The 14,429-nt window shown below is 35.9% G+C and overlaps 1 protein-coding gene across 3 annotated transcripts in view; it reads left to right on the forward strand.

The window, feature by feature from the left end:
- LOC120333743 (pseudouridylate synthase TRUB2, mitochondrial-like) overlaps positions 1-14,171 on the forward strand; it is a 61,937-nt gene extending 47,766 nt beyond the window's left edge. For 2 of the 3 annotated variants that reach the window (XM_078120558.1, XM_039401093.2), the window contains 6 exons: positions 9,022-9,186; positions 10,314-10,496; positions 10,864-10,944; positions 11,578-11,797; positions 12,237-12,373; positions 13,210-14,171. In XM_078120558.1, the coding sequence (XP_077976684.1) occupies positions 9,063-9,186; positions 10,314-10,496; positions 10,864-10,944; positions 11,578-11,797; positions 12,237-12,373; positions 13,210-13,517 (1,053 nt within the window). In that variant the 5' untranslated portion in view covers positions 9,022-9,062 and the 3' untranslated portion in view covers positions 13,518-14,171. Of the gene's footprint in view, positions 1-8,692; positions 9,187-10,313; positions 10,497-10,863; positions 10,945-11,577; positions 11,798-12,236; positions 12,374-13,209 lie in introns of those variants that run through there. The other variant, XM_039401092.2, reaches the window with a different exon arrangement.
- The last annotated feature ends 258 nt before the right edge of the window (positions 14,172-14,429 follow it).

The raw sequence follows: 14,429 nt of genomic DNA on the forward strand, positions 1-14,429 counted from the left end.
TTTTCAGGTTGTGCGTCATCTTGATATGAATACTCCAGGAGCGCCCAAAACTCACCTTGAAATGCTTGATTAAATTTTTCTGGTTCCTGGGATAAAAAAAAAATTGAAAATGCATTTTTAGGTTTTGTCGAAAAGCCTTGTGCGATAGAAGATTGAGAGAAAATGTAGTTTTGAAAATTAATATTTGTGACAGATTTTTGTGAATGAACGGAAAGTTTCTGCTAGAATATTATATTACGGGTACGCTTATTTAAAATTTTGTATATGCGTTTATGTGAATAAATCTAACAGATATGCGTAACATTGCATCTACCTAGAATCATAGGTCGGAAAACCTGATATGTTTTAACATGCTATCTCAGGACACTACATACAAATTTGCTATAATATATATTTCTGAAAATGAAATTGTCACCTGCGCTAGAAAGAAAACCACGCATCCGAGTCCGATGAATAATACAGTCAACAATATTGCAAATGACACGGTAGTGACTGGTGTGCTGGATTGCTTATCGTTATTTGATGTGATTCTTGTTTGCACTACTGGAGTTTCTTGAAAAACCGGTAAAAATAAGAGCAAATATTAGATTACTCCCAAACTTCTTTTTCATTGCCTTTTGGCTAATATAACGTGAAAAAATGAAAAATAAGCTCGTGTGGTGTTTTAAAGGTTAACTTGTGGAATATCGTTTCAGTTCAACCTATACCTATATATACGCATTTTATTCGTGATCTCATCCGCCATTTTCAAATTTTCTGCTTTTCTAGCGATCACCCTGTATATATGTATATATTAAACAAAGTTCCAATTGGCACGCACCTATTCCGCCCGACGTAGTAAAACTTGAAGAGGAATCTGCTTTTGGATCCACAGATTCATAAACTGAATCATATCCTGGGTTTTCAGCATTTGGTCCAAACTCTCTGTAATCACATTCTTGGTACGCCTCGCTTTCCCTTACATTCAGAAATACTGGGTTTTCACGTGGAGTCATATATAAAGCCATAATAAGATCAAAGAACAACCTACGTCCTACATAGTATGAAAAAAATACATCTGAATATAAAAACTGACGGAATATACAGGGTGTTCATAAAGTCCGTTTACAATTTCAATTTTGGTATGAAGTTAGTTCTCAACCTGTTGTGTTGTCTTTAACGAGTAAATTGTAAGTATTTTTAATTCATTCAATATATATATCTGTGAGGGCCAAAACAATATGTTGTATTGGGTAATTCACTTTGCAATTTTAAAATGTTTTAAGATTTTATCGACATCCTATACATATGAATGCAAAAATAGTACCATTCAATATCAAGTTTATTGAAGCAAAGTACTGATTCCTTAATTAAGTTCTAACAAAATATTTAAAAATGCAATTCTGACATATGACTCTTTTTTCCGAGTGACTTATTGATGAAACATGTTTTATTCTGTTCGTGAACAGTCAGCGAACTGTATGATTAGGCGTTTTTCACTAAGTTATTTGTCTGGAGGGCTGATTACAATAAAATAGTCAATACAACTACATATCTACCAAGTATTCGAGATTTGATTCGATTCTGAAATCATGATATATTCGAAAATGTCCAGCTCTAATCAAAACTAAATAAACATTTAGAAATTTGTCAAATTTTTTGATTACATATAAGTACCGTAACTGCAACACAAAAATTTCATCGACTCCTGTGCGGCACTAAAACTGACTGAAATTGCATAACTATTGAAAATCTTTAACCAATATTAAACTCTCTCTCGAATAATTAAACACCTCGGCATCCGGTGGCCTGCTCCATTGTAACGGTGCACATTTTGTCGTTTTCACATTAACTCACCGTTGATTGAACTATTGCAATGATATAATATGAATGAATAGACTAGTAATGAAGGGACCTGAACTCACCAGCCTGCTACACATGAAATCGCATTTTACTTGAGAAAATAAGCGAGTACAGCCATTGTCACTATTCAGTGCTGTACCGATTTCCTCTACTTTTTGATTAATTGAACCCACAGCCTATCACTCGACCTGTAATCGTCTTCCGTATAAAAATGCAAGGGTGTGAGTTCAGACTGATTTTCGACAAAGTCGTATCTTGCAGTAAACACTTACGCCTATATAACCCGGCCATTTTACAGCATTGATATTTCATAGCACATATTATTATTGTTCGATTTTATGCGACGAATAGGCCTACTCTAAGCAAGACAGCATGCACTCACTTCGTGTGTTAAATTCTTTCAAGGTAGATATGTGTGCACCATCGAAATCTGTACATGCCACACGACTCAAATTCAATTGTAATATGCGATTTAGACATTAAATTATAGTAACTACCGATGTACAGAAAGATGGATAGTGGTCCGTTATGTTATTACTTATCGATTTTAATTGTTACTTATCGATTTTAATTGGTAAGTATGTTGATAGGTATTTGTCTGTTTGTCTGTCTGTCTGTCTGTCTGTCTGTTAGATGCACGCGATATCTCACGAAAGCGAGATTGAATCTGCTCCAGATTTTGCATGTGCATTCATCATATGTCGGACCCGAAGGCTATCGATTTTGGATGAATTATGTCGTATAATTAGCGAGTTATTAATTAATTAGTGATGGGACACAAAGTGTCACTATGGAGTAAGGGCGCTGTTTTGGGGGTTCCCCTAACTTTCGATTGATAAGTCTCCGGTCTCTGACCGATATTCACGTTATTGTAATTTCTCTTCTCCGCTTGCATATGAAATATATATATATGAAAAAAAATCCTAACTATAAATATATTAATTAAATATTAAAACATTAGGATGTAAAACTTAATTAACGGGGTGTGAGGATAGGGTGGGATTCTCAAATTTATCCGAGGGGGAGAAAAAAAAAGATAAAAAAAATAACAAATATTAAGATTATATATAATACCGGTTTGTTTGTGTTGACGTGTTCATGATACGATGCTCTTTATTTATTGTTTTACGCCGTTATGAGCAAGACACGATTGCAACCTCATTATGCGTTATGTAATGGCCTGACCCTGATGCAATACTCCCCACACCCGATGACTGCATTGTCTAATACAATCTTCGGTTCCCGTGCAACTAACAGCATTCAGCCATAGTTTTTCGGAACCTTTGCCAAAGAGTAAGTTTATGTAACTACTTTTCTCCCCTCATCATATCCCAGCATTTTGCACGTAACATTTGCATCTCTCGTACCCCATCCATGGTGACAAATCGTTGCCAACTTTCCTTCATGTAATATTTCCACTCTTTCTGCTTTATGATTCCTGCCATCGTCGTCTTTACAATACGTGACAAAGCGCAAAAACTCGTTTGAAGATTCCTGTGCTGACGGCGAAAAATGACTATTTTGACTATGACTAAATGACTTCGAAACTTAGCCGATTAAGTATTCGATTACTTTGATATTCGATTCGTTTTGGACAATCCTGAATTATTGGCACACACGGCAAATTTCAAATATGAGCCCTATCGATCGTTGACTAGTGATTTTTAACTGTTATTGAATTGTACGTAATTATTTATTTAAGAATACGAATTTCAATTATTTTCAATTCAAAATTATTTTATTGAAACATGTAACGATTGAAACTTTTCGCCCGTCTTTGCGCCCTGTCCAATCTTCGCCTTGTCGCCTGCCATCGATGCCATATCCTATACTGCATCTAGGCATTGACTAAAGATAAAACGTTCATAACATCTTCACGTGATATTGAAACCCCAGCACAAATTACCTGGACTGCTTCAATATAATATATCGCAAATGCACACGCGAGAAGTTCTCAAGAGAAACCCAGTTAGAGTTAAAGGTTTGTCCTTGAAGTTTCAAATATACTTTTATATCGTGTCAGATTTCTAGTAGAGAGAGATGCCGAAAAATACGGGCCTGAGCAGTATAGCACAAGTCGCCTAATTGTGCTCCTAGTTAAAATAAAGTTCAAATTGTGTCATATCTCATAACCTCTAATTATTGAGACGAATAAACATTTTTGAACATCTTCGACATAAGCCAGACAAAGGGTTGTTATATGATCAATTTATTTCATTGGTTCAGATACCCGCTGATAAATATAGAATCAAATTTTACCTTCATCGAAGTTCTGAAATTTCTCAGAGATAAATAAACACGTTACAAAATATCTGAACTAAAAAAGAAATCACAAACAGAAAAGAACTGCGTATCATTATGTAAGAAATACTTTGAATATTGTGTTAAAAATATTTTCAGTTTGCTCGGCCATCAAAGTACGTATTTCTCAAACGCATTCTACACCGGCATCCTCGTAGTGTCCACAATTTTCTCTGCTTTCATCAATATGTGGGCATGACCATATATTGTCTTCTGTTCCAATGCAATTGACATCGTCCATAAAAATCGGCCCAGTCCCTTGTCCGTACTTCGCTGCCTCCGGCGCTGCAGTTGCACGATTAAATCCCAGCATGCGGCAAATTACATTTGCATCGTTGATATCCCAAAGGTCGTCACAGACTGTTCCCCACTCTCCATATTTGAAGATTCCAACGGTCCCATTATTTTTGGACGAAGAGCCAAAAAGGCGCACAACTGTGAAAAATTAAATAAAACTTAATGAAAAATAATATTAATAATATGTTAGGATATTTATATATAGATTCCCCGGTAGAGAAAAGCTTTGATCATATGGAGAACCAGGGCCTCTTGTCCGGTTACCAGTCTATGGGATTCTGATCTGGTGTGGGATTTGTTAGCTAGTTATTTGTTTCAGATTTATGGACTTGGTGACGGAGGAATCCGATTGCGTGAACCACCCTACGGACGTGAGGAGTCCAGCAATCATATCGAACATAATTACACCCCACGGTATTCGAACCGGAGTACCTGCCACATTGCTGGTTCAATTCTGACATAAAGATTTAGTTGTTAGTACTTCTTGTTACCAACTCCCTTACCATTGATGTACACCACTTTCTTCAAACTGTCTAGTGATATATTGAGATCTCGGACATTGTATTCAAGTTGCTTGTTATCAGAGGATATCTTCTTCACATCTTCTTGTAATGACTTTTCTAACTCAGAATCGGCTAAGTTCAGGTTATAAACAATTTGCTGTAAGTCTTCTTTCAGGTCGGAATTGGCGACATTCATTGATTCGATTTCCTGGGAGAGGTTCTGAGCTCTTTGCTGAAATTTTTGATCAGTGGCGGTCAACGCGTCAATTTCGTTGGAAAAGTTCTGATCTGCCTGCTGTGATCTTTGGTCAGCGGCGACCAACGCTTCAATTTCGTTGGAAAAGTTTTGATTTGTTTTCTGGAATTTTTGATCAGTAGCGGTCAATTCATCAATTTCGTTAGAATAGTTTAACACCGTTTGCTGAAAGTATTCTTCGTGTTGGGAGTTGACCATTTCCAAGAAGGCAATATCTAAAATGGAATGAGTTGATATGATGTGTTGAAAAAAATCTTCATATGTAGCAGTATGGCATAGAAGTCTATAAACCCAAATCATGAGTCAAACGAGTTACGGGCTGCTTGAGTCTTAGAGATAGAGGTCATCAATTTGTTCAATTTTATGAGGGCGAATTGAGTCGGAGTCAGTCCATTCACATGACTCGATTCTTCGATTAAGAGTCTGGATTGCATATCCAATGCAATTGGGGAATTTCCATCTCACCTATGGCAGACAGAAAAAGAAAACAAAATGGCGGCGTTTCGAACTTTACTTTTTAACCGATTGGAATAGTTCACTATTCGATTCGAAATGCCCATCCTTTCTTCTCACTGACTTTACACTTGAGCCGAATAATAACCTATCATAGTAATATCAAAGTAAAGTCAGGTCTACTTCAAGAAAAAGAATCTCTCTAATCACCTGATTTTGATTCATCAAGCTTCGTGATCGCCTGGAACAAAAGATAAGCATTGTAATTAGATATAAAGGAAAACATGAAATGCATATCTTAGGTATTATTCTAGTTATTTGAAAATTGCAAATTTCTAATTATTTTGTTATGAGTATTGAACTGAACGGTGTTTGACAACCTTTTTGGTAGTTCACACATTTTTTAAAATGGAATATTCTCGCGGACTCGTCAGCAATCAAGTTACCAAAACAATTTATAGATATATTTTGTGCCCAATAATGTTGAGTAAATGTAGATTTAAAATTAATTATTTGTGCAAACGCAGTTTTTGTGAATGAACAAAGAGTTTCTGCTAGAATATCATTTTACGGGTACAATTGTTTTTATTTGCTGAGTTGTTCTATAGAAACGAGTAAAAACAGTAGACACAAAACAATCGTCGCAAAACGTACAAAAATCCAGTCAAGGCTTTCTAACAAACAGTTAGAAATTGTTTTTTAGGAAATTGCGACACAAAAATTTTATCGACTCTTGCGCGGGACTTAACCAGGATTGTTGTTCTTTAATCAGTAGTTGTTTAAGTATTTTTAACTTCATTTAGTACATCTGTATATATATGGTTTTTGAGGCCGTTGTTCATAGGTTCCCAGATCCAGAAAATTATGATTTTTATTATATTGGTGTAAACCAGACGTTGGTATTCCACGACTTAGTTTATATATAAGGTTCGACTTTTGTATCACCGTGTGTGCCAAAATGTAATATTTTCATTCCAAGGTGTGGAGGGTCAAAAGATATTGAAGAGGTTGATATTGCAGTATTGCGTAAAATCGTAGATCTAAAAAACTACATGCAATGTATGGTATCGATAAATTCCCTTTGCAATTTTGGGATTTTGATGACACCCCGTATATTGTTTACTCATTTACTTACCTGCACTAGAAAATAAGTGATGGATGCAATTCCGCCAAATAATAGAACGAAAAGAATCGAAAAAATTACTGTCGATATGGAGTTTGGCGCCTTGTCAGAGTTATCTTCATCTTGTGTTTTGACTACTGCAAATAGGTTGCAACGGAAATGTGAGAAAATATAACGGTTCAGCTGTTTATATGAAAATAGTTTGAATCAACTCAACTAAATCAAACGTCAATGGACCGTGCCTCAGAAAAAAAGACACGGCCATTGATATTTTGAGAAAATAACGTCCCGAGAAAAAATGTTGTTATTTCATATTTCCTAACTCAGATATCGTAGTAGTACCCTAATGTCTTATCTCTAACGCTGCAGTTTTTGGTGCAAGACATGGAGAAGTTAATTGAAAAAGATTAATACAGGCACGATACTCTGTTTTTTTATTTTAAAGGATGCGCCGACAACGGCAAAATTCAATTTCTTGTTGCTTCAATTTTACGAGTTTGCTACCCAGCCATGGTGTCTAAAAGAAACCTTACCTGGTGTTGGGGTAGAATTTTCATATACAGATTCTACATCGTCAAAGATTTCATTGTTGCTTGCCCTGTAGTCAGGTTCGCGACTTGGCCCGCTTAATTCTATTCGACTAATTGCTTTCCTCACATTGTAATTGATAGTCGGGTATTCATATGCATTATAATAACTCATAATAAATATATACGTTGCTACACTCTAGCAAGAGTAAATAAAATTAAAAAGTCTCCCCAATAGCGGGATTTGGCCTGAAAGCTAACTAGACACTTGAAACAATGCTTGAGTGAGGTCTGTCGAATAGATAGAGAACTACAATTCGATTTCTGGAATTCGGATTTAAAATTACTTTCATGGGCACCATGACGTTAATAGGTATCGGCGACCTTCTTTTCCAAGAGCGTAATTTATTGCCCGATGAAAAAAGCATATAGTTGTAATTAGTAAAATCTAAATTCACTACATAAAACGCGTCTAAATCTTAGGACATCCCTAATGGAATAAATGCATACTGTGCGATTTTTATAATTTTGTGATGAGGGTATCAAATATTTTTATATTATTAGATTTGTTTATTCGCACTATAATCCAGTTGCATTCAAAACACCACTTAATTTCGATGTGATTATAACCCAGATATCGCACTATTGAACTATTATGTAGAAAAACACAAGTATATGCTCATTAGTCATTACCCTTGTAGCCTACGTCACACGACATTGTTGACAGTGGTGGCATAGCGGTAGTGTAGCATTTTACTGATTCTCATATTGAATCAGAGCTGACTGATATTATTACAAATTTTTTCTATCACGGAAGTGTTAGTACGTTTATCGCGGTAATCTACGACGGGTCACAGAAAAAGCACGAAAGGTCATTTGTGACCCAGAGGTCACTGGTTCGCATCACTGACCTATAGAATCTTTTCGTGACCTGTAGTATTTTTATATTTATCTCAAGGAAAGACAATCTCGCAAAACAATCAATGTACATGGATTTAGAAGCTAGGGAGAGTCGTATCCGAATCGTGATGGCAAGAACCACTGCGATGGGGTATGCGACAATTACCACGCAGACCTATCATAAAGACTGGAGTGATCTTTTTTTTATTTCAATAAATTGTATCGTCCTCAATATGCAATTAATAAATAAAAATATTTTTTCCTTGAATTTGGCAAAAAGGCAAATTTTGAATTATATAAAAGTAATGGCCTCCTAGCGAAAAACATAATCTTTAACCACTGAAACTTCCAAAGCAATTGGTCCATTAGTTGAAGTTGAACATGAAATTAATTAAACGATAAAAAATGGGAATCATCCAACCTCACTGTGATAAAAAAACGCTTAAAATCCATTGAAATTTCTAGTAAATAAAGCACATGCTTCATTCCAGTATTCGGAGTGAAGCTATGTTTTTCAAAATGCCAGTTATTATCAGGTTTTTATGAACAAAAATATTGGAAAATTGGAATTTTGTGAGTAAATGGCAAACGAAAAACGGTCATTTTCACCGGAAAAAGAAAGTATTGAAAAAATATTAGTCGTCGGATTGCATATGCACCTGGCACGGCGAAAGAAAGTGTTGTTCAAGAAGGGAGAGCGGGTGCCGTTATATACTGATATATGAAAGCAGTGCAGTGCAAAATATAAATGTTGTATGCACCTGTATAAAATACGATTTCAGTTATTCTCAGTAGATTTTATTTGAAAAAATATTATAGGTCAGCGTCATTTTGACGATAAAGACTCGCGGCTTCACAGTATGTCTGTACCTGTTACTGCGCCAAGTTTGTATCGGAATTTAAAAGGAGTTTTTGCAGTTCACAAGCATGCTGGAGTTACCTGTTCTACCCTCGGAAATATCATTTTGCAAAAAATCGTTTCAGGTGACGAAATTCATATTTTATAGTTTTAACAAGTGCTTTTTGTTTTCATGTATGACTGTATGAGGTCAGACAGGGTTACAGGGCTAGCTGAATAGCCTATGACAGTATGGAGTCTCAATTATCTGATTATAGGAAAGAGGGGTCTCATGTAGTTTCATACCTAACATACTTCTAGTGGGCGTAGCATGACAATTTTTTCACGTATCAATCCTAACCCCCACCTGACTGCACCATTCAAAAATTACGTCAACACCTCGTCACAGTGGCGTAATAGAGCCCTTCAAACTATACGAACTCCCATCCAAGACGCGCAAACGAGCACCCGAAATCGAACAGTTATTTCTCTCGTTTTCTCGTTGCAACGAGAGAGATCGATAACGTCAGTCAGTTCTTTATCGCCGGCGCCAATGCCATTTCGGGCGATTTTACGTATATTTGGCAAGCTCTATGACGTGATTGTGATGTCGTAATGACATAATTTTTTGATGGCGTAGTCAGATGGAAGTTAGGATTGACATATCAAAAATTGTTATGCTATGTCCACTAGAAGTACGTTGGGTACGAAACTACACGAGACCCGGAACGAGTCCTCTAGGTTTATATGAGGTAATTTTACACTCTCATTCAGTCATTGCGAATCTGTTTTCATAATACTGGATAAAAATTTTTATTTTCAATTTTGCACAATACTGCAATATCAACCCTCTTGATCCTCCACACCTTGGTAATAAAAACATTACATTTTGTTACAGTGATAAAAAAATCAGCCAAACCTTCTGTATAAACTTACGTCAGCGAGTGTTTTTTATTCCATAGTTTTGTAGGCACTGTTGTGTTACACATACACATCTCACATTTTAAAATTAATTTAAAAGTATTGCCCGATTTTATATCGTATTTTTGTTTTATTGTGTTTTGACTGTTTTTGGTAGTACTTGTACGTTTTAAACTTTTCTATTAAGTTATGCCCGTCCTCCAGGTTCTCTGTATTTTGTTTGTCTGTTTGTTGTTGTTTTGTGTTTTGTTTCTATCAGAGTGACCAAATAAATTTGATTGATTGAAACTAAGAGAGCTGTAGAATACCAAGCTCTGGTTTACATCAATATAAAAAAAATCAAAATTTTCAGATCTAGGAACATATGAACAACGGCCTCAGAAACCAATGGTTAAATTTGTGCCTCGTCCAGGCGAAAACAATCTACTTCTAGATGGAAAAAGGAGATCGAAATCGAGCACAATTGCTGAACGAAATTTAGCGATGTTTAATTATGTTCCAGCTAATGTGGATGATTTGTTTGATCATCCTTCAGGTGAGACTTATAGAAATTTGGTATCTGTTTAAGCATGACTGATCGGAATCATCGCATTATAACAGTGAAGTACTTGTGCTTCAATAACTTTTTATTGTTTATATTGTACTAAAGCAGACTATAGCCAGCAAATATAGTAAACGAAACTGAAATCTAAATGACTCAAAGTCTAATTAAACAGACAGAATTATCACGCTCAATTCAGGTTGAAATTATTCTGCTAATATGGTATATTTTAAAATGTGTTTCAAAAGTACTCCAATATTCATACTGAATGCAATTTTTCAAATTCTAGATTTTTTTTAATTTTTTCGGTATTTTTTATCATTTGGAATTCACTAGTTTCATATTTTTATTTCTGTTTCAGTTCAAGGCCCAAGATATAGTTATGAAGATTTTGAATTGACTTTTGGAAACATGTTAGATGTTTTGTCTTCTGGTATTCAATGTAAGTCTCGTTTTTCAATGCAACATTTTATATCAAGGGTTCTGAGGTGCAATTTAGTTTTCTTGTTTTCCCTGGAAATATATAAATTATTGTATCGTAAGAATAACATACTGTAATCTCTTTCCACGAAAAAAGTCAAAAATATACTTTTGTAGAAAGGTTATGCTATTCTTTTCTATCATTTTGATACTCTCTTGTTCAAGCATCCCTGTGGCAATGATCATGTACAGATCGCAAGTAAGAAGTGGACAAGGACCAGCAGGCCTATTATTAATATAAGTATCTGCTGTGTGGTGCATTATGTTAAGCGATGGCCACGCACTTTTGATTACACTGCGTCGGTTCGCAAATCCTTTGGCATGGGGATAATTATATATGAAAGTATTGCTGGTCCGCACGGTGTTAGTGTTACCGCTGGTTGATTACGGCTTCCTCCACCATCGAGTCCATGCATCTGAAACAAATAACTGGCTAACTAATCCCATACCTGACATGGACTGGTAACCGGAAGAGTGCAAGCGCTTTTTTGCCATAGGAATAAGCCTCCTTTCTCCCCCCCGGGATAAAAATGTAAATCCTATTCTAATATGAGCTAGTGAACCTGTTCATAGACATACGCTTTTATTTTCTCAGTATTCGGCCTTCAGACTACCGGAAAAGAAATGATAAACAGTTTATCGAGATTACGTTTTCCGAGATCTTACTACCTATATGGAAAGTTTGGACTTGCAACAACAAAGTTCCATAATGATGCAAAAGTAACTGAACGGACGACATGGGACCATATTTCTGAAACAAAAATTACAAGATTGCTTTGTATGATTCAAGGCAGCTATAGGAACGCTTTCATAAAGTGAGTGAAAGTCTCCAGTTTAGTCTAGTCCAGCGTTTCTTAAACTTTTTTGTTCCTGAACACTCACGCTTTTTATCTCGCCCAGTGTAACAAATAAAAAGGTGAAATTGTTAATAATAAAAATTGTGTGATGGATTTACACAATGGAAAATTTAGTCCATGATTGGCACTAGCATGATGTCTGTCAGGATCATAATCTCATCCGGTCACCGGTCTATCTCAGTTATGCTAATAATTAGACATGATTTCGGAGAAAGCCACAACCAACCAGTGATTATCATCCTGCGACAATTAGGAGTTATCTATCTTCTTGTGTTATTTCCCATGGGATTCGAATCTACGATTCAGGGCTGCGATTGCATAGTTTAGTACATTGCCCCATCTACCTTTTTTAAATTTAATTTAGAAATCCCATCCTAAATTTTGCCACATTTTTCAGGAGTTCAAATCTAGATCTTGATTCTCAACTTGCTTATGAAATGGCATCAAAAGGACTTTTGAGACCTCAGACACCCACTGGTCCAATGATAATGGATATTAAGTTACATAAACTCAATCCACCTGATTTTGTTATAGGTAAGTGCTAAGATGAATTTTGCTATATTAAGCCACATATTCCAAGTTTAATTCTTGAGAGTTGAGGCCAACCAACCAAAATTCAAGGATTAATTCATTTAGGCTACCCCGCAGCATTTCGTTTGTATTTAATATGTTGGTTAATTTCCAATTCATGTCAGATAGATAATTATAGAAATCAGGGCTAAATTTACATCAGACTCAAAACTCAGATATTTAAACAACCCGATTCAACAAAGTTTTGTCACAGCCTCCCAACTCCAGGTTGGCAAACATAGTGACTTCAACTCTGAGGAAACAAATTTTGACCTTCAAAACTTAGGCTGTATGGGAGACTTATTCGAGACCTCCTGAAGTATGCACACCAAGATGGCACATAACCTGAACTCAGGTTGTGTACCAGGTTAGGGTTCAGGTTATGCGACATCTTGGTGCGCATACTTCAGGACTCAGGAGTACCCTTATTAGTCTGTTAGGAATGTATAGTCAGATTTATCCTTTTTAAGTTTCAGTCGAAAGTTTTTTTTCGAATATTAGGATAGGATGGGATTTACATATTTATCCTGGGGGATAGAAAAACCGATAATACGACTTTAAACATATGGTGAACCACGGCCTTTCATCCGGTTATCAGTCCATGTCGGGTACGGGATTAGTTAGCCAGTTATTTGTTTTCGGAAGATGGAGGAAACCGTAACATACCAGCGGTTATGTGAACCACCCTACGGCCACGAGGAGTCCAGCAATCCAATTATTATTGATAGTCTGCAATTCAGATTCTGTATATCTTTCTACTCTAGCTCCCAATAATTTAAATAATATTATTTATTTTTCAGATATTACATGCATAACCGAAAGCGGACAGTTTTTAAGAAAACTGATTCACGAAATCGGACTCGAATTACGTTCCACTGCAATTTGCACAAAAGTTCATTGTTATCGTAACGCTATATTTTTTGATGAAGACGACTCAACATTTTTAATTCGGGAATTGAAAGCCGATAAATTAGCGGAGGTTATGGGAAAAAATAATTCTAATTTAATAAGTCTATTTAAGGAAAAACGAGCTGTATATTTTACTGCTTCCTCAGCCTTGGATGAGGAAAGCAATTTTCCTTTTCAAAGTAATGAATCTGTTGGGTGATATGTTTTGATTGGTTGTCAGGGTGTGGCACGATACTAGGGTACTTGTCCCCCCTTCAACTGTTTTGTTGCTCTCTTGGGTGGGAGGCTCACAGGCCCCTGGTTGGGGACCGCTGTACTGGTCTCTAGTACAGTTCGACTCCATGTGTGGAAATACAAGCTTTATTATGTCTCCAGTTTTGATCTATGGTAGGATATGCCATGGTACAAGAAATGATAAAAGACTACGGAATTCATGTCCTGTGATGATATCACAGTCAATTAATTAGCCATGATTTCACTATTTATATGTATATTTCTATGCTGAACGAATGACGATGTCTTTCAGATCATCATTGTTTTCATACAGCAATGAATCTTGCACAAATAGAATTTTCTACGGAGGTAATTGTGATACTAATTCTGATTGAATTCACTGGGGCTCTGAATTTATTTATTGCCAACTCAATGCATATATATATATATATATAGCATTTACCCAGCACTTTGTCCCAAGGAAAATCTAAGCTGTCATTGTTACCATACTCATGAAGATTTTTTTTGCGTTGGATAAGTGGGTGACCACTGCTGTTTTAAAAATGTGATTTTCTGATGAAGAAAAAAAATTAAAATTTTTGTGCTCTGGATACTGTTTCAATAAATATTCAAACTGAAACTTTTTCTTTTTGTATTTGAAAAACTTTCATTGAGGTTCGTATTTATGGGCAGCATTCCTTTCTAACATTGGGATCAAAACTTAAGATTGAGCAGGCAGTATAGACTGTAAATGTTTTGATAGCAATCTCTGCGGTGCTCCCGAAATATGCGAAGCAAGATGACAGACATCGGAACGTAGTATGTGTACCAGGTTAAGCCATAATTTTAGTTCTATTACGAGTTCGGGGACTATCCAAGTGACTCCCATAGTATTTGC

This window comes from Styela clava, chromosome 15 (assembly GCF_964204865.1).
Source record: "Styela clava chromosome 15, kaStyClav1.hap1.2, whole genome shotgun sequence".
Lineage (NCBI taxonomy): Eukaryota > Metazoa > Chordata > Ascidiacea > Stolidobranchia > Styelidae > Styela > Styela clava.